At 40.8% G+C, this 22773-nt stretch overlaps 1 protein-coding gene across 2 annotated transcripts; it reads left to right on the forward strand.

Moving 5' to 3' along the window:
• The first annotated feature begins 434 nt into the window (after positions 1-434).
• Positions 435-22379, forward strand: myom1a (myomesin 1a (skelemin)). 2 transcript variants are annotated; one of them, XM_069157722.1, is made up of 38 exons: positions 435-574; positions 1891-2087; positions 6026-6166; positions 6291-6477; positions 6587-6744; positions 6951-7043; positions 7180-7268; positions 7688-7732; positions 8227-8388; positions 8497-8658; positions 9212-9353; positions 9711-9910; positions 9991-10047; positions 11027-11151; positions 11721-11904; positions 12094-12268; positions 12732-12853; positions 13765-13961; positions 14207-14333; positions 15047-15225; positions 15329-15443; positions 15579-15735; positions 15886-15992; positions 16198-16242; positions 16431-16567; positions 16698-16842; positions 17174-17233; positions 17321-17388; positions 17481-17606; positions 18172-18255; positions 18544-18631; positions 18740-18778; positions 18927-19032; positions 20374-20537; positions 20668-20704; positions 20946-20968; positions 21289-21344; positions 21487-22379. In XM_069157722.1, exons 2-38 carry the CDS (start codon positions 1942-1944, stop codon positions 21742-21744), a joined length of 4506 nt encoding a protein of 1501 aa, XP_069013823.1. In that variant the 5' UTR covers positions 435-574; positions 1891-1941; the 3' UTR covers positions 21745-22379. The 2 variants fall into 2 exon arrangements, with proteins under 2 accessions (XP_069013823.1, XP_069013824.1); XM_069157723.1 differs by lacking the exon at positions 1891-2087 and having other exon boundaries at positions 436-574.
• The last annotated feature ends 394 nt before the right edge of the window (positions 22380-22773 follow it).

Here is a 22773-nt window from a genome sequence, read left to right on the forward strand (position 1 = left end):
GAACATGGCCAAAGCTGAGAACAAAGTGAAGTTTGAAGCGATTCTTTATCTCAATGTTAAGCTGAGGAGTGGACCAACTGCGTGGTTTTGCGCAGAATGAGTGCGGACCGATGTCACAAACAAGTAAGTTGTCTAAGGTCCCATTCTGCTGCAGCCCTGTAGAGTGAATACTTAAAACCGTCAGGTGTTTGGTTCAGATAAGAGAACTAGACCCCTTGTGTTTTGGGGCGGCAGAAGCACTAAGGTGCTATAGGCCCACGATTTCCCTATAAAGGTTTCCACTTCACCCACTGAGGCAGTACAGTATGGCCAGGCCCAGGGAGAGACCCCTCAGCTCCTCTGGCCCTTCTCATGGTCTCATGATCTAAATTTAAAGCTGCCCCAGCCTTAAAAGGTCGTGACGGTGTCTTGTGCATTCTGCCGAGTGGCAGCATTATTTTTGTTCTGTGGACTGCTGTCCTGTCCACTGCCCCTCACCCTTGCTGCTTTGCCTGGATCTGAACTTGCTTTAGCTACTTTTGGAATAACACACCTTTTCTCCTATTTGCAACTATTGTGGATTGGTGGATTTGTGGTGAGTGATGCATATATTTTATTAACAAGTCTGTCTCTAATACTGAAAAAATATTCTATTTCATGCCACTTGGTCATCTTTTGAAAATCTTGATTTTGCAGGCCTGAGGCCTACTTACACTTTATTGATTCCTTTTGTTGAATAATGTGTTTTAATCCATGTTTGTTTATCATCTCTTTTTCTAACAAGGATTTCTTCATTTCATAATACGGTGTTCTTGTGGATTAGACTGCATGTGTGTCACTGCAGTGAAATATCATCCTAATCTATCCCATTAACATAAACTTCACCTTAAAAAACACTAGGTTTCTATGACCCAGATTTCTCTCTCTCTCTTTATGCACTGTGTGCCCTCATGGCTTACAGTCCAGTTTAGTGTGCAGTTCTTGAGGGCATATACTGCTTACAGTGGGTGTTGCTTGAGTACATATTGAACTATTCATTATTGTCATAAATTAAATCCAGGTAAAGTGCAGATCTTATAGATATTGTAGTGCCCCGCGGTTACATGTTGATAGGGCTGTACCCAGAGGAAGTGGTTCATGTTTTTAACTTGTCTAACTTGAGGGATTCCTATAAGAGCAGAAACATTTATCTGATTAATTGCTTTGTGGATTCACAGGAAAAAAATAGGCAAAAATTGTGATGATAAATAATTCTTTATGTTCCTCAAAATGTCAAAAAATTATCTTATTCTGATCTGCTTGTTTTGTGACAATAAACGGAAAACTTTTTGAATTTCGACTTTTATTGGCCAAACAAGCAGTTTGAATATGCCAACACTGAGTTTAGGACATTGTGATGGATGTGAAATGAATAAAATGAAAATAATTAATTTAAACAATAAAGCACATAATCATTTGTTGAAACCATTTAGTTATGTTATTATAATCAACCAAAGCCTGCAAATTAATTAAGACATTCCCAAATATCTTGTGCTTTTCCCAGCAGATCATCACAAAACACTTAATAATCCCCCTGCTGGAGAAGGAATTGAATTGAAATCTGAATTGAAATGTACATATTATCTCTAAAGACATAAAACCAATAAGACAAGTGTTGAGAAATCAATGCTGCTGATTATTTATTACCCGTCGCGTCATTTAACACCGTATCGTAGATGTTAACCAGAGCTAACACTTCAGCTCCCCCCATCAAACTAAAGTCATCATAACACCATCTTACTGCCATCTTTAAAATTGTGTTGTTTTTTTTTTATAACTAAATCACCACTCCTAATATCTAATCACCATCCCCTGCTCGGGACTAACCCCTAAAATCAAATCTACAATAATAACAGTGAGGTTGATTTACAGAGCTGGTAAAGTAAAGGACATTCATTGTAAGTTGGCGGAGTGGCCCTCAGGATGTCACGATCATTACAAGTGACGCAGAAGCAGCAGCATCAACAGCAGGAGACGCAGCAGCATCACTATGAGAGCAGCTGTTACCTGAGCACCAAGTCGTCCGTTAGCAAGCAGTCCTTCTCCACTTACAAGAGCTCCAGCCGTCGGTAAGACTACACAAGGTCCAAAATTCATGTATGATAGGTGCACCAGAAAGCTCAAAAAGAAAAAAATGAGGTTCCCTTGATGTAATATGCCACTTTCATAACCCGAGGAGTGATGAATGCGTTCAAGCAGACCTCTTTCAAATATTTAACGCTGTACTTAAGGTCTGGAGCGAAGTGTGTTCAGCAGCAGGAAAGAAAAAGCGCGTAGGGGAATTAGTGCTTTCAACCAGAGCAGGTGCTTTCTATTTGCGGGTATTCATATACAGATTGAGCTTCATCTTGTATGATACGTCAGGGTTTTATCTTATTCTCATTGATGGTGTAGCAGAGTGGCCTTTCAAGTTAAAGTCAAGTATCCAGTCTTCACGAGCAAACTGCGAGGCAAGAATGATAGTATTTGAACACTTTCCTTTCAAAACTCACAAAGCTATCAGACTCACTCTTGACAATACATGCTGTAGGTCTAATAATTGAATCCCTGTAAGATATATTATACAAGTTTACCATGAGTTATTATTAAGTGTTTTTGCCTTCAAAACTTGACTCAAAGAAGTCAACTCTCAAAGCAGTCTAGTCGAAGTACCAATTGGTGTTGCTTAAAGACCGAGTTTAGTCCAAGTGTACAGCTCTGTGTGGTTGTAATGTTTGTAACTACTTAACCATGTATTTAAGAGAGAAAAAAAAAACATGCAATATTTATATGAAATAATTTAAGCGTAAGATAATTAGCCGCTCTAGCCATTAGCACATTGATATACCATGCAAAGTCCAAAGAATACTATAATAGCAACTTGCAAATTGGTAATTTTTCAAGAAATGACTGGTTTAAAGTTACAATATCGAAGATCTCCACTTTGGGTTTTTTTTGGCGGAACCTGTGATGAAAAGCAGTAATCGCAACCATGTTGTTGAACTTCACTTTCCAGAGATCCAAACAGTGTGTGACGTCAGTCAGTTGGCAGTCGAAGAGTGTGCGTGTTGCGTTAGCACCACCGTCCCTCTCTGGTGGGAATAACCACTGCCAGGCGATGGAAAACGCGTCATTAACTTTGCTTGTGATTTTTCCCAAAGATGTGACTGCAGACACAAACTTTGTTGAGTTCATGTGCAAATGTAAGGGCTTTTTCATCAGTGGATCACAGGCTCAATCACCATTGTGATGATTCTGTGACAGTTAGCAAGTGATCACATATTTATTTAAATCCAACTCTTTAAAATTTTTACTTAAAGTTTCTTTAGTGTAAAGATTTCCTGCTTTTATTTATTTATCTACATTAGATTGAATAGCTTTGTTTATTGACCATTGATTGAATGAAATAAGCAATTTTAAGATGTCACCTTGCAAATATTTTGCTATTGTCAGATATCTTTCTGACCAAACAGTCAATTGGTGAATGAAGAAAAAAATAGCTTATTTGAAATCACTACAAGTTGGTGTGCTAATATAAGATGTACCGATGACCATAGATTTTCCAGCCTTAACTTGATACCGTAAATATATAAAAAAAATTAAAAAACAATAAAAATAATTTTAAAAAAAACAGGACGTGGCATTGAGGTATTAACATAGAGATTTCTAATTAAACACGGGGGGACTGTTCATCACTTCCTTCATGTTTATGCTGATTAAACTTGTATTCAGAATTCTGTGTCAGATTTGAGACGAGGTTTTATCAAAGCCCAGAACGAGGCCTTGTTAAAGAGATACTAACCATCAAAACAAGTCAGCCTCAAGCTGTCAAGGACGTCACTTATTGATTCATATATCTCGATCTTCCATTGTGTCACTAACACTCGTCAGCGTTTAACACGGTGAGAGTTTCTTTGTCCTTGAAGCTGCGGGGCTCAGTGTACATGTTGGAAGGAGGAGAACTTTCTAAATGGGGTCAAGGAAAGAATTTCAGCTGCGGTGAAGGGTTGCCAGATATATTCATGAACTGCTGAGCTATTTCTGTGGACATGACACGAGACGTCGCCATCGGGCCAACCGTAGGCATTGTATGGAAGTCAGGAGGTTGTAGCTGGTTGTGCACTAAAGGTTAATACTGAATAACTCTTAAACCAGGATCAACATATAACTTATCAAGTTGATTGGTGTTTTTTGTCGTATTTTGTAAAGCCAGACTTTGTGTCTGAGTTTCCAACTTTTATTATTCAAACCTTACGACTGACACAGTGTAGCTTCTCAAACTCTAAGAAATGAAATGCTCTTTTCAGCAGTATAACTTTTTACACTTTTGACTTTCCTTTTTTACTCTGAACCAAACGGTTTCCTTTCAACACAACTGGTGACTCAGCAGTCAAAGTAACTTTACGACACTGCAGGTATCTTTGGTGAGACTCTCTCCATGTGTCTGTCTCCTGCTTGTGCATTGAGCCCCCCCCTTGATCCTGCCTCACAGTATGCAGTAGAGTCTTATCAAAGCCGCGGGATCCTGCTTTTCCTCCAGGACAATATGGAAAGACAAGGGGAGACCTGGCAGAGATTGCGAAAGGAAAGCAGGGCTTTAAAATGAACCTCTCCACCTGGCTGCATATCCACCAGTTCCGGTTCCATTTATAAACCCAGCGGACAGTAGGGAAGTCTGAGAGGCTGATGGGGAAATGAATCAGGGTGTAATATGGGTCGGGGTCCTGGAGGGTGGACGGAAATATATCTTCTCTGAGTAACTGGACTGTAGCATCAGCTGAATATGTCTTTATGTAACCAGCAGATTTATTTAAAGGTTTGTATGCAGAGGTTCAGTATGGGTCATGTTGTTCTTGTTATTTTTATATTGCACTGCAGCTTTGAAGTCTTTCTTCTGAATATATCTTTTTCCCTTTTTTGATCATTACGAACAAATGTGGTGCATATACTGCGCTGTGTTTATAAGGCACAGATAGCATTACAACAAATAAGGTACAGCCTCCAGAGGACCTTAAAGGCAGGGGTGTAGTGATATTTGTTTAAGTACTGGGGCACACCTGTGACATTCGTGCACAAGGACTTTTAATATAAATGGCATGCAGTAAGTGTTAAGGTTGTATTAATGAGTAATGCAGTAACTTTAATAGGGAAAACGTAGCTGATCGAAACGAGGCTTCGATTTGACATTGCGAAACAATCAATACACCTTAAATGTTAATATGACAATTTTGACCATTCAATTCATTTTTACTGGCTCTCTTGCACGACACACGCTTCAGAGATGACCGGATCTTCAAGCACATAAGAAATGTCAATAATTTAAATTTGTGAGCATGTTATTTCTTCACTTGGAGAAAAAAAGTAGCGGAGCATCAGTTCGGTGCAGGACTTATGGTTAAAAAATGTCCAGTAACTTTATAAAATGGTTCGGCACTGCAGTATTCAGCAAATGTTACTCAAACAGGGTAGACAGCACATTTGTTTGGGAGTATTTCCTTCAAGGGATCAACGCCTTACCACTGAATTATATTATACGTTTGAAAGCACGAAGCACTACATTTCAAATGGTGTAGACCATTTGAAGATACCAATACCAACGCAACAATAACAACAGCTGCAGCAGTATTTGATTACTTTGTGATAAGAGCGAATACACTGCAGCGAAATGATCATTTCTTACCATTTCTGTCGTCTATAGGGCCACAGCGCCCTGGTTCATTGTAATGAAGGAGCATGTCACCCAGCCCTGTGGTGTAGCTCACTGATGTGTTTGTGGTAGTTTCTGGGCAACAATGGAGGTCAATAGCACAGAGAAATGTTCGAAACCAGTCTTTAACCACACAGAAAACACCTTTTACTGGGATCATTTCATTGGTGGTACTCGTCTGTCCATAAAGACAACAGAATTTCACCAACCTTATTCTTTATGTTGTAATGTGTTTTTTTTAAATGCAACAGAGTGCACCACAATCTGTACATGGAACCATTTGGTGTCCACGTGAGTTCACTGTTGTCTGTTACCTTGAAGCCAGAAGACCTCTGTGAAGACAGAGAAGGTGCAGGAGGTGGTTAAACTGAGCCCGTTACCCAAGAGAGCCAAACGCACCTACCTGGCGATGGACTTGGACAAAGAAGTGATCGGCTATGTTGTTCCGGTATTTAGAGCCAAGTGAGTAATATATATGCAAAACACAGTTAACTGATCATTCCTTACATTTTATAGTTACTGACACCGAACTGATTTTGAAGGATATTCCTCTTTTTTCACATCTTGGTGGTCTGGGTTGTTTCAGTCATGACGTGGTTCGGGGTCTGATGGAGGCCCACGAGGATGATGTCACGGAGGAGGGGATTCAGTATGTGGCCATGAGGAACCTGTTTGTCAGGGAGTCCCGGGAGGCCATGGAGGTTAAGGTGGAGAAGAAAAGCAGAACGAAGCATGTCAGGGAATCCGCTGAACGCCTGCAAATGGTCAAGACGGTAAATCCTTTTCATACTCTAAAATGATTAGCAATGACACAGGCATATATATATATATATATATATTGTGTGCTTTACATCGCAACCTGGCTTCACTCTCATGCTGTAGATGGAGGAATGGTCAGAGTTTCGTAAGAAAATGAACCCAGACAGCCTGACACACCCTGCGGAGTTCATCGTCAAGCCCCGTGGACAGACTGTCTGGGAGGGAAAGACTGTCAAGCTGCACTGCACTGTGGCTGGATGGCCCAAACCCAGGGTAGCCTGGTAAGTCCAAGTCCATTCATCACCACCTTCCCTGAGGCTGATGAGAGCGATGAGTCATGTGTGTGTGTCACAGGGAAGTTTCCATCAATACTTTCTCGTCATCAGCCACTTTTTCCCACAGCTGCAGCATGAACACACACGCCTCTGCAATTAAAGACTCTAAAGGCAATTGTAACTAAAAACAAGCTGTCTCTACTGTGTTCAAGGTACAAAAACAACGTACTCATTGATGCCAAGGCCCACACTGAGAAGTACGCAGTCGAGAGCAATTACAACATGCACTCCCTGGAGATCAAGAAGTAGGTAATCATTCAGCTGTCACTGCATGGCCTCACTTAGAATTAATGCACATCATACAAACTAACAAATTTTTTTAACGGTGCTCAATGAAAAAAGATCTGCCAATCATTTATCATGTGTGCATTTTATTTTCAGCTGTAATTTCTTGGACACGGCTCAGTACTGTGCCTCGGCCCTCAATGTGAAAGGGGAAGCTTCTTCTGTGGCCACTATTGTTGTCAAAAGTAGGTGACTCATTAACTGTTTTCTTTCACATGTTGTTCCCTATTTCTCTACAGCAGCTACTCCATCAGTTAGAGGTCAAAGTTCGAAGTAGAGGTATAAATAGTGCCATTTTAAACTCGGCACGGTCCTGCAGTTGTGTCGAGAGTGTTACGGCCTCTAAAATAAAAGCACAGCAGCAGAATTTCTGTTGCCTTCAAAATAAAAGTTTGTCTTTTTTACCCCCTCAAGTTTTTTTTTCTTGCACAGCTTTGCCACCCAATCAAAATGTCCCCACGACCCAAAAGTGGGTCAGGACCCGTCAGTTGAGAACCACTGCTTGAGAGAAACAGGCTGCAACAAAGTCTTCAAAGCTCATTCACCAGTTGAAAAGTATTTTTTGTGCTCACAGTTTGTCATAATTTAATATATTTTTCCACAGGGTTCCAAGAGGAAAAGGAAGCAGGCCCACTTGATCCGAAACCACGTGAGACACTTTTATATTTTATACATTGTACATTTGAGGTAATGAGGTGCTCAACACAAGACATCAAGTTTAAAAGTGTAACGTAAAAGTGCACCAATCAAAAGTGTCCAAAAGGTCACTCGTGGTGACCCTCTGTTCTCCTCAGCTCCTCAGCTGAAGAGTATTTTAGCATCTTTCAGCCTTTTCTCTATTACAGCCAATAATGTTAGTGTTTTGGTTCAGTGTCACTACTGTCATCGCCTCCATCACCAGCTATTACAGGCAACTATTTTTAGTGAAAAACATTCTAAAAACCCAATGTACACAACTGGCTCAAACACAGATTGCAGCCACACAAAGTTAGCTGGCGAGCGTATTTCAGCATTTAGTGGTGGAGACCAAAAACAGAACAACAGAGAGAGAAAATAGTGGGCTACTGAATGAAAATGTTTGCTGGATGTGAGTCTTTGTTTGTATCCACTCAATGAAGTTGATATAATTTTCCATGTCCCCAGATGGTTTCTGCGCTGAGCATGGTGTCACCTTTTATACAACCATCATTGACAAATTTGAAGTGGCTTTTGGCTATGAGGGGGAGACGTTGAGTGTGGGCTGCTCTGTCATCATTTATCCCACCGTGAAAAAATACCAGCCTGAAGTTGTGTGGTACAGAAACTGTAAGTAGAAGAATGAAAATAGTGCATTATCTTCCCTCACAAATACTGTATATTATATCGCTTCATGTGTCCAATCCCACCTCTGTTTTTATTGACTTGTCTCATCAGCTGTCCCCTTGAAGCCCTCCAAATGGGTGCACACCCACTGGTCTGGGGACCGTGCCACACTCACTCTTTCCCACCTCAACAAGGAAGATGAGGGCATGTACACCTTGCGCGTCAACACCAAATCTGGCTTCGACACCTACTCTGCCTATGTGTTTGTCAGAGGTAAAGAACAGAGTGTGATTTCATTGTAAAAACAAAGACTTTTAGCTTTTTAGTTCTGAAAATTGAATTAAGCTTTGAAGCTACAGACCATCAAGTCTTACAGTGTTTGTTTTTTTGTTTGTTTTTTTTTAAATAGCATTATGTGCTATATGAAGCAACATATTACAGATGTGGTGGAGGGAACTGTTCAATTCTGCTGTCTTTAAGTGACACAACGCTGCGTATGAGATGTTTAGTTTCCTCTGAGGAATGCTGTTTTCTATATCTGTCTGCATGTCAGAAAAGCCACTACAGAGAGCGTGCTCTGTTTAAACCAAAAGGTTTATCAATAAGAGAGAATCTTTAAAGTCCCCTTTTTCATGTTTCCACGATATAAAGTAATGTATCTTGGCTAGTTACAGTGCCACCACACACACACTGTACTGTAAAGACGTAAGTAGGTCAGAAAATGGAAACTGAGTAGGCAATGGAGATCGGCCTGATTTAGAAACAGCGCTACTCAGAAGTGTGTGTGTGTGTGTGTGTGTCTTCTTGGATGTGTGTGTTGTGCCAGATGCCGATGTGGAGGTGGAGGGTGTTCCCGTGGCGCCCCTGGATGTGCGCTGTCACGATGCCAACAAGGACTATGTGGTGGTAACCTGGAAGCAGCCAGCAGTGGAGGGCAGCAGCTCCATCCTGGGATACTACATCGACAGGTTGGTCAGGTCACTCTGCTACGGTTCACTTACATAGAATCATTTTAACTCAGTTTACGTTGCTCTAGTATCATTCCTGTATGCATGATCTAGAGTAAACTGGTTGTATTTTTGTTTCTGTGTAGCTGAACTTAGTAATACTGCAGAGACGTGGCACTCACCCAAATCTCTCCTAGATGTCTGTTGAGCTGCGATGTTGACAGATGAATGTTACCTTCCAGATAAATAACACCTACATATATTCCTATACCTGCCCGTCAATCAGCTGTTCACTTGCTGTGTGGGCACTATCACACGCTGCAAGTATTTCAAATACAGTGCTCACACGTCTAACTTGTAGATGTTTTGTGTTGGCAGGTGTGAGGTGGGCACCCATCACTGGGCTCAGTGCAATGACACCCCAGTCAAGTACGCCCGCTTCCCCGTCACAGGACTGGTGGAGGGCCATTCTTACATCTTCAGGGTGCGGGCTTTGAACAAGGCCGGAGTCAGCCGCCCATCTCGCGTCTCCGACGCTGTGGTCGCCATGGATCCCTCGGACAGAGCCCGTCTCAGAGGTGAGAGGCACGCCAGAGTCTCACCGACAGGTTTAAACAACTGCATTTCTTAATGGATTTGTTTTTATTTCTCCCATCAGCTGGTCCCTCAGCACCCTTTACTGGGATGATCAAGTTCACAGAGGAGGATTGCACTGGTATGGAAACTTTAAATGTCATCACAGATTAATGAAATAGATTTTGAAGTCACCATGTCAGGCATTTTTTAGCTTTCTTGTGTTGACCAAACAAAAGCTAGTGAATTAGGCCAGAGTGAATCAGAGCTAAGCTCCGCCTCCTGAAATCCACATCCCACCCAGCTACTCCCTTCTGAATCACTGCATTAGAAACTCTCAAACAACTTTGGACAACTGTTTTCAGCCACCGTCTCATGCTGATGAAGCAAATGAAGAATGTAGACTTCTTTTCTTTGACTGTCTCCAAATAGAGAGAAACTTTACTTATTTACTTTCACGATATGTTTTTCTGGTGTATCAAATGATAAGGTGTTAATCTTTAAACAGATATATAAACAACATTGAACTTATTCAATCACTTACCGTAATTAAAAAGTGATAAGGCAACACAAACATGAAAATATACTTTATTGTTCTCAGCTTTACTGTAGATACTGGGCTTGCCTCAGTACACAGATCTATTTTAATGCGGCACGGGAAGTTCTGTTTTTCCTGAACCATAAATCAAATGAAAAAAACAAAAACAAAAAAAAAAAACATTATTCTTTGCCACTGCAGTGTATTTGGGTTTTTATGCAACATTTGGGATATTGATTTAAAAGTGTCCTTTCTTTAGATAAAGTTGATCACTCACAAATCAGGAATGTTTTTATAATTCCAGACAGCATTCAATTTAGACAGAGTTTCTGTATTGAGGCTTGTGTTGAAAAGACATTAAATACTGAACATTTCATGTTTTTGACATTATTTTTTATAGGAAAAATTTGTTTGTAAAAAAACTAAGCTATAAAAAATGCTGCTGTTTTGGAAATTGGTGCTGAAATTCAACTGTATTTTAACGGTATACTGCCAATAACCAGCCAAACTGACTTGTACTGATAATAAATTACCCAGTTGAAGCGACCACCTTCAAATGATGAGTGTCCGCTTGCCCCCTCAGTTGGTGTCGTCCCCGGAGAACCGTCTGATGTTGTGGTTACCGAGGCAACCAAGAGTTATGTGGTGCTTGCCTGGAAGCCCCCAGTCCAGAGGGGTCATGAGGGAGTCATGTATTACATTGAGAAGGTGAGGACAAATGGGAAACTGTCTCTCAGAAACATGATAGTTTAAATCAGTGATCTGACATTTCTTTCTTTTGCAATCCAGCAAATCACTTAACTGGTATCTAACTATTCTCTTATGAAACCCTGAAGCTACTCAGTACTTGGTTTTACATTGCTGCCAATACCTCAACTATAAATTGAAAAGGGATACTGCAAGATGATTTTCAACATATTATGCACATTGATTAACATCACTGTAAATGTGCCAAGTGTCAAGGTACTAATTCATAACTGATGACCTTTGGTCAGTTCTTACATTATTATGTAAACAAAAAGAAAGACCAAAAATAACACATATTTCTACTTTAAATGTTTTGGGGGGGATTGGATCATTTTACTTAATTCAAATTAGCTAGTTCCAATGGATCAATGAAAGAAAAGGCAGGCAACTTCACTATTATTCTACTGATATGTAGAAGATAAACATATGGAGACTAATCAACCTTCATACCTTGCTTTTATAGACAGTTAAATTCCCACTGTCAGATTTCCCTGACCACAGTCATGTCTCTGCCTCTCTGCCATCCACAGTGTATGTCAGGGACAGACACCTGGCAGAGGGTGAACACCGGCATGCCAGTGAAGTCTCCCCGCTTCGCCCTGTTTGACCTGGCAGAGGGTAAATCCTACAGCTTCCGTGTGCGCTGCTGCAACTCCGCTGGTGTGAGCGAGTCGTCTGGATCCACAGGAGACATCACAGTTGGAGATAAACTGGGTGAGCCAGCAAACCTCGGTTGTGTATCAGTACCGTTGTTGCATACAGAGACTCCTGCAATGGGCTGAAGGAGATTAATATCACTGGTTTATTGTACAGCCATATTCCTTCATTGCAGACCCCTGCTCCTCCTTTCTGCATTAATTTCCCTTCCTGTTAACTGTATTTAGTCTTTTCTTTCTCCGACAGACCTGCCGTCAGCTCCAGGTAACCCAGTGGTCTGCAGGAACACCGACACCTCTGTGGTGGTCTCCTGGGGGGCCACTAAAGATGTCAGTCACCTGGTTGGCTACTATATTGAATGTAATGTGGTGGGCACGGAGGACTGGATGCCTTGCAACAATAAACCTGTCAAGCAGACCAGGTGGGGGAATTTAAAAGACACAGTTAAAGTATTCTGCCACAGGTCGCTGAGGGCAGGAAATTAAAGCTGTCATTCAAATATTTCACGTGCTGCTCATTTATACTGTGTTTTTTGTTCATCTATCTATCCATAATTTAGAGCAAGTATATTTCTTCCTTTCACCATAAACGCTGCCATGTCAACTAAAGTCATATCTACTTCTCAGAGGTTTTTAAGATCTCTCACTCTCCTAGTAGGATATTCAGAGTTCGACAGACATTCAGGTTCATTTTCCCACTCGGAGGTCGGAACTTTCCCACATAAACATACCATAAATCCACTGAGGTATTTTGTTTCCAGAGCAGCAATGTCCCCAAGTAACCTTTGGATTACTGAACAACCAGTCGGTATTGGTAATCTAAGCGTTCTCCTTTTGTTTATAAAATGAAACTGAGTGAAATGATATTGTCTGTATTCTGTTCAGGTTTGTGTGCCATGGCCTGACCACCGGGGCCAACTACGTGTTCAGGGTAAAGGCAGTGAACGCTGCTGGATATAGCCAGAGCTCCCCCAATTCTGATGCTGTGGTTGTAAAGGCTGCCATCTGTGAGTGTTCTCATCACTATTCATCTCCATTGTTCACTTTGCCTGGAGCATTGAACCCATTCTCTCTCTCACTCCATCATCCCATCCCGATTCTTTTTAAACATTTATTTATCCACAGAATGACTGTATATATACACATACACTTTGGATTTTTCTGTTTTTAAAAGAATCCTAAAGTCATAATATCTGCATAATATTTTCACTACAACTTTAACTAACCCACGATATCTCATCTTTATTGTCATTTTTTTAAATATATTTTTTAAATATCCATGTATTTTTGCACTTCATGAATGCAAATGACATGTTTATGCAACAGCAGGTTGATATTCTGCATGTGTATGCATGACATACTCATCACTAGCAGTACATCTTGTCATTTTCCCATTATTTTTTAATTTTTAATTTTTTTCAATGTTTTTATTTTGTATAAATATTGATTTCGGCGTAAAGCTGGTTTTGCTTGAGCTCTGTTTTACTGTTTGATAACTCTTTAGGGGTGCGTCTCGATGCATGGCCAAGGTGAAGGCTAAAACTGTTCTTATAGAGCATGATCGTAATGAGAGTCTCGCCTGGCTTCGGAGATTTTCTTAGTGTGAAAGTTACCCTGCTTCTGTCTTCAAGTGTAAGTATTTTATCCGTTAAAATGACTCTTAAAAAAAAGTGTGTTGCTTTTGTGTGCAAAGCATGAAGCATGTTTAACTGTAGCACTTGTAGTTACTGTGATATCTTAACACCAATGAACACTAAGATCAGCCCAATATTTTGCTAATGCCAGGCCACCTGTATGAAATTATGAGTTTTTCACTGAATAAAGAGAGTTTGAATATTTGAAAATGATCTTTCTCAACACACTATTTCATGTTTTGTCCTACATTTGATGCTGACCAGCTTGTCCACTCTGACCACAGCCACACCTGGGAAGCCCAGCGGCGTGACCCTGCTGGAGGCCGTCAAGGACTACATGGTGGTGGGCTGGACCGCTCCTGCTAGCAACGGAGGAGCCGACGTCAGGGGATATTTTGTGGACTACAGGACCGTGAAGGGAAATGTTGTTGGGAAATGGCATGAAATGAACCACCAGGCACTGACCACAACCTCCTATAAAGTAAGATCTTGTACTTTAGGTATCTATCGATTACATTTATAACGGAACTGATTAGACTTCACTGTGAATGGAGGAGTGAATATCAGTCAAAATTCCCATTCCCATCACATTTCGTCCATCAGTTGTATCTCATTAACATGTTGTTTATGAGTACAAGCACTCTGTGGGAATTGAACTGTGTCCTTGAGTATTATGAATTTACGTTTTTTTAATAATCTCTAATAATTTGCGTGTGTGTCTTTTAGGCCGAGAACCTGAAGGAGAACGTCATCTACCAGTTCCAAGTGCGCGCCATGAACATGGCCGGTGTGAGTAAAGCCTCTCTGGCCAGTGCAGCTCTGGAGTGCAAGGAGTGGACCATTACTCTCCCAGGTACGAGACAACATGCTCACCTAAACACTAACAACGAACCGAAAATTTAGCAAGTAGGTATTAGAGTGGAAACAATTAAATTATCGATCGACTACTTAATGAACAGATAATTGATCAGCAACTATTTTGATGATTAATTAATCATCGTAGCTGTTTTTGAAGCAAAAAAAGAACATTACGTGGTTAAAAATGTGATAGTAATGAAAGTCTTTTGGCTTTGGACCAAACACACAATTTGAAGATGTCTTTGGACTTTACAAAATTTTGATAGACAATTTTAAAGTTTTTATTGAAATTAAAATAATTTTTAGTTGTAGTTATACAAGACTTACTAAGCCAAAAAAAGTTTAGACAATAATCAGTTAAATGACTTTTTATTGGCCCCAGTCTCGAATAGATAATCCATTGATGGCATCATCAGAATACATGTAAAAATATGTTTTTATTTTTAAATTTAATAAGCTGATGTAAGCTGCAGTACATTCTCGTAAATATATTTAAAACATCAGAACACAGTGGAGTTCCAGTGCAAATACCGTCTGAATAAAGTAATGTCTTCAAATATATCAAATTTCTCTGACTGTATTCCTTTTTTGAAACTCTCACCCTATTGTAAATATTTGCTCAATATATTTTTTTTATGATTTCAACAGTTTGTTTGAGAATCCAAAATCCCCCCCTGATTATTTAAATGATTTGATTTATCCTTTAAGGTGCTCCTGTCGGTCTTCACGTGCTGGAGGTTCGTGACACCTCGGCCGTGGTCCTGTGGGAGCCGCCTGCATTCAACGGCCGCACTCCTGTCAATGGATACTACACGGACATCAAGGAGGCTGGGAAGGGAGGCTGGAAGGCTGCTCATGAGAAGGCCAACAAGAAGAAATACATGAAGGTGAGGAAGCCTTCCTCTATATGTCTTCCTGTGAAATATGCATGCGATACAATAAAGGAGTTTCGAACTGCCTCTCACCCCGACTCCTCTTGTGCTGATTCAGGTGACCGGGCTGAAGGCTGGTGCATCCTACATGTTCCGTGTGCGTGCTCAAAATCTCGTTGGAGTTGGAAAGCCCTCAGCAGTCTTGGGTCCAATCCTGGCCCAGACTCACCCTGGTGAGTGTGATTATTATGTAACTCGCACGTTCAATGCTGACACAACTTCATTTTTTATATATCTCTAACTGTCATGTCTTACATTCCTACTGTTTTCACCTGTGAATATTGAAGTCACCATTTCCTCTCTCTCAGGCAACATGGAGATTTATGTGGATGTCGATGATGACGGTGTGATTTCTATGATGTTTGAGTGCTCTGAGATGAATGAGGGTTCCGAGTTCATTTGGTCCAAGAACTACCAGGCGATCACAGACACCTCACGTCTGACTATTGTCACCGAAAAGGGCAAGTAAGTATCCTCTACGTGCCCAAAGATCCCAACACTTGATCCCAAGCTGGAAACATTTTACCCCAACCTTAAAATCCACCTTTGCAGTTTAAATCAGCTAAAGTCCTTCCCTCCATTCCTTACATGATGTTGTTGTGTTGTCCTCTTCAGATCCAGAGCTATCTTCAACAGTCCTTCCCTGGAGGATCTGGGCACTTTCTCCTGTGTGGTCACCAACACTGACGGCATTTCCTCCAGCTACACACTCACTGAGGAGGGTGAGTCAGCCCACAGTCTCAGCTCTGTACATGCCTGTATGTTATCCAGTTTCAACAGCTGCTCTGTTAAACTGGGGGATACAGTGTGTGTTTTTATCTTGAGGGTTGTCTCCGGGTATTCAGTGCTGTGTGTCTGTTATTTTCCAGAGGTCATGACATTCAACCTTTTTTTTTTATTCTGGTATTTTGTGTTCTTATTCAACAGGTCTCAAACGTCTTCTGGACATCAGCCATGAACACAAGTTCCCTGGTAAATATCAAAACAGCGGGATATGTTACTGACACCAGATTTTTTTTTTTTTTTCATTTACCCAGAATTTTGATGTTTTTTAGCACCAAATGCAGATTTAGATACTTAAAGCCCCAAAGGTATAACAATGTAAAAAAAAAATGTGTAGTTGGTTCTGCAAGAGCTTTCAAATATATGGCGCTCCCCAGTTATCCCCTTCAAGAATGAAATGGCCATGGATCTGCTTGAGAAGGGTCGCGTTCGATTCTGGACTCGGGTGGAGAAATTAACTTCTGCCTGCCAAGTGGAGTACGCTTTTAATGACACCATAATCTCTCAGGGAAAGGTGGGAATCACACTCAAATCTCATTTGTGTCTTGTTGTGATGTTGTTTTGTGTTCACTTAACTTTCAATGACCAATCTTAGCATTACAACTGATCAATTGGGGGGTTTCTTTGTGCTTTACTGCTTCCAGAAATACACGATGAACTTTGACAAGTCCACCGGCATCATTGAAATGTTTATGGACTCTCTGGAAGTCACCGATGAGGGAACGTACACCTTTGACCTGGTGGATGGAAAGGCGAAGGGTACAACCAGTCTGGTGCTGATCGGAGATGGTGAGAAATTCGCTGCTTAACATCATTTTTTTACTTCCAGATTTCCATTATTTTCTGATTTGTCTGTATACTGATGTTAAATGTGCACACAGAATAATTGTCCCACCCTTCAGATTATTTATAATGGCTCAGGCTGCTCTGCCAGGTGTATTTCATTGCTGCAGTTTAAGTGTATATCCATTGAGGGGCAGCAGAAGACAACCTTTCCTTACTGTCATATCTTTCTCATTTTGGATTGAGCTGATTTTTTTATTGTATTTTCCAGTGGTGGAAACCTCAGAAGTTTAATAATCTGGTACTTAACATTCATATTTTCTTTATCATTTTACAGAATTCAGGGAGCTTCAAAAGAAATCAGAATTTGAGAGAGCAGAATGGGTCAGGAAACAAGGTAAGGAATCTCATGCACTTGTCACATAAGTTTAATGCTTATCATGCAAGTATGTTTCCATAATTATTTTCTTTTTCTTGTCCTCAGGTCCTCACTTTGTTGAGTACCTCGCCTTTACTGTCACCCCAGAATGTGACGTGCTGTTGAACTGCAAGGTAATAAAAGTTTACACTGCTGTTAATATTTCTTCAAAGAAGGAGCCTGCAGGCGACACAGCTTTTTCTCTTGTCTCTCCTTTCTTTCACAGATCGGAAATGTCAAACCAGAGACCGAGATCACTTGGTTAAAGGAATACATCGAGATCGCCGAGGATGATGAGGACGCTCACAAAATCGAAAGAAAGGACGAAGTGCTGACCTTCAACATCGGAAAGGTCAGCCGTTAGACGGAGTCTGTACTTGTCGAGGACTGGCAAGCTTACGAGATAAAGAGCTAAAAGTGGCACTGATGCAGCTGTGCTTCTGTTGTAAGCTTTGCTAGATGCTGCGCTGCCAACCTTCCCTCTCTGACATACACAATCACAAATGATGAAACACTTTCAGAAGTATTCATATTCCCGAGTCGTCCTGGAGATCTGGGAATCTGAATAGACATAATGGGTACAAATGACTCACTTTTGAAGTTTTTACTTTTAAATTATATTTTTAAAGGATCTATTTCTACATCGTAGATTTATATATTATGTCAATGCAGCAAACTGTTCATCTGTGTTATTAATTCATTCATTTCATCTCTAACACTGTAATTCATTTAACTCCTCTGGTCACCTGATTCAAACATTTAAAAACTCCTTTTAATTTGGTTTGTAAATAAGCACGTGGTGCCAGTGGAGTTACATTTATGTTTCATGCAAACCGTGTAACTCATTACGAGAGGGTCATTGCATAACCTTCTGTCAGTCGCATTTGCAATAACTGGCTTATCTGTCTAATTCACAGTGGGTTATTAAGCAAGAAAAAAAGAAAGAGAAAGGAAGGAAAAAACCACCTGCAGACGACATTCCCCTGCCTCCAAGACCTAAAGTCTGGACATGAGCTTTCTGCCATAAGTTGACGCCTGATTTCTCCATGTGTCCTCGTCTTACCTTTTCCATGTTTTTCTCCATCCTTTCCATGTTTTTTCCTCTTAACGCCTGCAGCATCACGGGCGGGAGAAAAGCTTACCTTTTCGGTTTAGTTGGTCTCTTGTCTGGCTATTCTTCTGTCTGTTATCTGTCCCAAGAATTATATTGTATTCCTGTCTGTTTAAAGGCTCCCGGGAACTCACCATTGCTTCGAGGATACTAATGTGGCTTCCACTTTAAACCCTAGATCTCCAAGCAGGATGCGGGTGTTTACGAGGTCATCCTGAGGGACGAGAGAGGCAAAGATAAGAGCGCCTTCAATCTGACGGATGCAGGTAAAGTCTCCTTGGTGAATTTCAGGAGCAGCAGATCAAGTGGAAAAGTGGAAATCAGTGGTATCAGTCAATGAAACCTTAATTACTCTTGTCATTTTTTTTTCCAAGGATACCAAGCTGTAATGAATGAGCTCTTCAGGGTTATTGGTGAGTCAAACACAACACATAGGCCACACATTTTCCTCAGCAATACACATTTACCGGCAATACATCGACATTTTTATGCTTTATTGTGTACCATTATTTATTTCTAAGGGATGTAAATAAATGTCTGTTTTTGTTATTTTCTTTCCAGCCACCTCATCCAGTGTCGTCCAAGTTGTCAGTACCGAACACGGCATCATCCTCTACTCCATGGTCACATATTACGATCAGGACCTGCGTGTTGGTTGGCTCCACAAGTATGTAAAACTGATATTGTATACTTACATATTTGGCATCCTTTTTTTCCCAATGTGAACACAGCGATTTTCATCTCTGTATTTTGATGCAGGTGTTTTAAAATTTCAATTTTGAATCTCTCAGGAATTCATAAGACGAATAATAAAAGACACCATTACCTACATTAACTTAAATAATTTGACCAAAATAAGATATTTGCTGTACTACTTATATTAGAGACGGCACTAATCAATTAACAACAGCTTGCTTTGAAAGTGTCGCTTTAGCCAAGTCTGATTTTCATCTCCAGCCGCTCGGCAGGTCAATGTCATACAAAAAAACAATTAGACACCGAAAAAGGAGGTGAAACTACATCAAAGCTCAAACGAAAGGGATACAGCAGAACTGAAATGAAAACCTTGTTACAGTATTTTCAGAACAGATGCAGAAACAGAAAACTGCAGTCTTACAAGCAAATACTAAAGTTCACACAAAGCATGGATAAAAAAAAACAAAACAAAGAATAATGCAGACACAAGGCAGTCAACATCAAATATTTAAGATTTCAAGTGTACCTGCTTGTTGTTCTTTACAAACTGAATTAAATGAATGGAGCAAAACTGTTAATATTGTAGACATATGCATAGCGTGTGTATAGTTTACCAAATTATCCAAGCTTAAAAGATTGTGTTTCTGTAAAATGTTGCAATCGTGGTGACGGTACAGCTTTTCCCTTACAGAAAAAAAAACCCCACATAAGTTTCCCATGTTTTCCACACAGGACCAGTGATCACATGTATGACACATGTCGTAACATATGATAACATGTGGGAGATACGCGGAAAGGTTTTCTCATGGGAATCTACATGGGCTTCACGCATTACACCATGAAAATGTTTTTCAAGTTTTTGCACTTGTGAAATTCACGTGTTTTTTCTGTAGACGTTCGTCTTGAGACTTTCAAAGTTTGTATGTACAGTGTCGCAACAGGCTTTCCCCATCTGAGACCAGCTATTCACGCATTACAATATAAGGCAGCAGCATTCGATTCCTAAAGGATTTTTGTGCTTCTATAGATTCTGGTAATTAATATCGTGCTGTAAGAAAATGTTTCAACTACAATTCTCAGCATAGTTTCACAATCCTCTGATTGTATGAAAACAATCCACATATTGGGACAAAGTCTCGCCACATGTATGATTTTGGTCTAAACACAGGAATGATTATGCAAATTTTAATGGTCAACTGCATTTACTGCTCCCTACCTGAATCTTGCTTTTCTGTGTACTTGATCTTATGATGCTCGAGGTTCAGTATATAAAGCGTCTACTTGATCTCTGTGTTCCCGATGTCTTCATCAGAGATGCTAAGATCGCTGCTTCAGAGAGAGTTAAAGCCGGAGTCACAGGGGAGCAGCTCTGGCTGAAGATCAATGAGCCCACTGAGAAGGACAAGGGCAAATACGCCATGGACATCTTTGATGGCAAAGACGGTGTGAAGAGAGTCTTTGATCTGACCGGCCGAGGTGAGTGAAAGTTTTGAAAGTCAAAAAAGGGGAGAGGTGCTCCAGGCGTAAAACGAATGACATCCCATTAACATTGGCTATTTTGGGGCTTTTATAACTAAATTATAATTGGTGATTTGTTCTGTTGCAGCATGGGAGGAGGCGTTCGAGGAATTCCAAAGGCTCAAGTAAGTAAACAAACTGATCCAACCTGGTCCTTCCTTTTGTGTAAGTCTGCCCTTCTGTCCTAAGAGGATGTTTACACAAATATAAAGTAACAGTCATCACATGCTTAAAATAAGTCTCCGTGCACTTTGTGAGCCCTTCCAGAAGCACACAGAATACATTTCCTGCCATTGTAGCACGTAGTAATAACCGTGATACCATTTTGAGATGCTTCTGACAATGCCTGTCACCTTCCTTCCGTAGGGCGGCAGCAATCGCAGAGAGAAGTAAGTGGTTATTTATTCCTCGCTATTCTCCCAAGAGGTATTGCTCTATGAAATTATGTAACACTTGCTCAACATAGAAACCTTAAATTTAGTTTTTAACTTGGCTTCAGTGGGATTGAAGTCAAGATTTCATTACCAGAAATGGGCTTTTCTGCAGATGTGATGACTCTGCTGAAATACTGAACTAAAGAAAGGTCATTTCTAAAACTTAAACATATTTGGTTCAGTTAAATGGTGAATATTATGTTGTCAGCAGACAGCTGCGAAACAGGAGGATTGATGGTTGACATTCTTGGCTCACTCCTGTATTCCTTGTTCAGACCGTGCTCGTGTTGTTGGAGGCTTGCCAGATGTGGTTGCAATCCAAGAGGGCAAGGTAAATAACTTTAGATATTCACTGTGTTAGGCTCTTTATCTCGCCCTCAGCCACCACGATAAGATCTCCTTTTGGAATGCACGATAGTGTGACCCACATCGACCTCCTCCCAACCCCCCTGCGATCCTCTCTTTCTCTCTAGTCCCTGAACCTGACTGGCAACGTGTGGGGCGAGCCTGTGCCTGAGGTGTGCTGGGTGAAGAACGACAAGGAGCTGGTGTCTGACGACCGCTACAAACTCAAGTTCGAGCACGGCAAGTTCGCCAGCATCACAATCGCCGCCGTCACCACGGCCGACTCCGGCAAGTACGCCCTCGTGGTCAAGAACAAGTACGGCACAGAGGCCGGCGAGTTCACGGTCAGCGTGTACAACCCCGACGAGGTGGAGAAGAAAGACTAAAGGAGGATGCGGCGTGACGAAATGGAGGAGGAAAAGAATTCACGACCGAGCCGTCTCCAAAGCATTTTACCCCGGCACATGCTGGTGCAACAAAGCAGTGAAATAAATCATGAATACAGCTGCTTTCCTCCTGCGTCTTTCATGTGCTGGGCTAAAGAGCTTTGGTCCACGGCTTGTCAAAGAAGCAATCAAGGAACGTGATGAGGAGGGAAATTTTGGAGGCTTTTGTTGCTCGACATGTCTTCTGTCACTTGTGGCCAATATCAGCAGTTAATGTTAAGTATGGGGAGATGGTTGATCTTAATCTTTGTTTTAAAAACAACGTAAAGGCCAGCAAAAACACACACACACACACACACACACACACACACACACACACACACACATAAAATAAATAAATTCTGTATTCATATATTACAGTATTACATTTGGGTAACCTTTGACTCCTCTGACCACATCACGTTGAGGTTTCGTACTGTAAAAAAAAAAAAAAAACCAAAACAAATAAAAGGTAAAACTGTCATGAACTTTCTACCATATATTTGGTTTGTGTTGAGTGACACTGGAAAAATGTGTCAGCAAATATGTCCACTGATCCGACCTCTTTGTCTGTTTATAAAAGGTTAATGTTTAAATTGTACCGTGTGCTTGTGTGTTATATGTACCGTCTGCACGTAGTTATCGCGACCGTTTACAGGAGAGGTGGAGCAGGTAAACACTGACGACGTATAGTGCGGGGGTACGACAACCCACACCGGTTGAAACTGGATCACGGAAGACATCACATGCAGCCTAGGGGAGAGGGGGATGTTGTATTTCAGGTACAATACGGAGACTACAGATAAACTGCCCTGCGGCATTTGGCCTGAAGCTGCGTATCCGATGAACACGTTAAACGCGTGTGTTTCTATTCAAGGTGTTCCCTGTAATAAAGCTCCACTTGCTTTCTAGAGGTTTCCCTTTGTTGTTTTTACATAACCTCCTATAAACAGTTCATTCATTGAAGAAAAAAAAAAAACAAAAAAAAAA

This window comes from Embiotoca jacksoni, unplaced genomic scaffold (genome assembly GCF_022577435.1).
Source record: "Embiotoca jacksoni isolate LCO1_2020_lvr unplaced genomic scaffold, fEmbJac1.0.p SCAF_22, whole genome shotgun sequence".
Classification (NCBI taxonomy): Eukaryota; Metazoa; Chordata; class Actinopteri; family Embiotocidae; genus Embiotoca; species Embiotoca jacksoni.

Excerpts from the sequence above, each read along its gene's own strand:
- myom1a (XM_069157722.1), top strand. The coding sequence starts at position 1,942 with ATGTCACGATCATTACAAGTGACGCAGAAGCAGCAGCATCAACAGCAG. Across the intron at positions 6,745-6,950 it reads CCCAAACCCAGGGTAGCCTG|GTACAAAAACAACGTACTCA; the intron begins GTAAGTCCAAGT and ends ACTGTGTTCAAG. Across the intron at positions 18,632-18,739 it reads CTTCAATCTGACGGATGCAG|GATACCAAGCTGTAATGAAT; the intron begins GTAAAGTCTCCT and ends TTTTTTTCCAAG.